The sequence below is a fragment of the Monopterus albus genome, unplaced genomic scaffold (genome assembly GCF_001952655.1).
Source record: "Monopterus albus unplaced genomic scaffold, M_albus_1.0 scaffold288.1, whole genome shotgun sequence".
Taxonomy (NCBI): Eukaryota; Metazoa; Chordata; class Actinopteri; order Synbranchiformes; family Synbranchidae; genus Monopterus; species Monopterus albus.
In genome coordinates, this window is record NW_018128168.1 from 339,853 (window position 1) to 340,797 (window position 945).

Genomic DNA, 945 nt, shown 5'->3' on the forward strand with positions numbered 1-945 from the left:
ACACTGATACAATAACATGCACAACACAACTAAATGTGTTAACTGTATGTGACCATCAAAAGCAGTTTTCACATACATTACAAGACATGTATACGAGGTTACAAACCTTTCGGATGAAGGAAGACGGTAATCCGCATCGGAGTCTGTGTTATTATCTGCAAACACAAGGTCTTCGTCGTCCGACGAAGAATCCGTAACACAGACAGCACTTTGCTCATCCTGCTCAAGCATTTTGAGCACCTCTGCCATGTTGTAGAAACGCTGTGCCACTTTCACTAGAAAAGCTGTGGCGAAAATGCATAAGAACAACAAAACAAGTGTTTGTAAGGTGTAAGCTGCAGTGCATAAAGTACGGTGGCCGACACGGATACAACACATGCAAGACACAAACGCTGTATTGAACAAAACACACGCAAATGTATGAGGTGCCGTACGGGACTTTTTTCAGAATTATCCTCTCACAGACACATGTGAAACCAAAGTCTTTTACCACTCACACATACAACTGAAAATCAATTCAGTGAAACAGGAAGGCATATCAGTGAAACCGGAAGGCATTTCAGTGAAACCGGAAGGTGATGAAAAAAACGGAGCGGATTTCAAAATACAGGCTAACAACAGTTAGCCACGGTGATGTCTGCTCAACAGCCTGCAAGCAGCCTCACAGAAGCAGCTGCATTACTTAACACTATACTGGCCTCAGCGGAGACCATGAGAACACTGTCAAATGTGACAACAACCGGACAGCAGCCGACCGTTGCAAATCCAAGTGGGGACACGCTGGACAGTCATCTAGCATCACTTTTCCCATCCCACCAACACAGCAGCAGGCTACCTCCTTCTGCAGCTTGTTGGACTAAACCAGTCCTGCGTGTCCTTTTATGAAGAATGCTCAAAGACAAATCTGTCCTTTGAGATATTTATTACAATCAATATTTAAGAAAA

The 945-nt window shown here is 43.7% G+C and overlaps 1 protein-coding gene across 1 annotated transcript in view; it reads right to left on the bottom strand.

Annotated features, from left to right (window-relative positions):
- Positions 1-840, bottom strand: part of LOC109973282 (piggyBac transposable element-derived protein 4-like) — a 3,825-nt gene extending 2,985 nt beyond the window's left edge. The window contains exon 1 of the mRNA XM_020622745.1: positions 107-840. Coding sequence (XP_020478401.1) covers positions 107-378 — 272 coding nt within the window. The 5' untranslated portion in view covers positions 379-840. The remainder of the gene's footprint in view (positions 1-106) is intronic.
- Between the last annotated feature and the right edge of the window lie 105 nt (positions 841-945).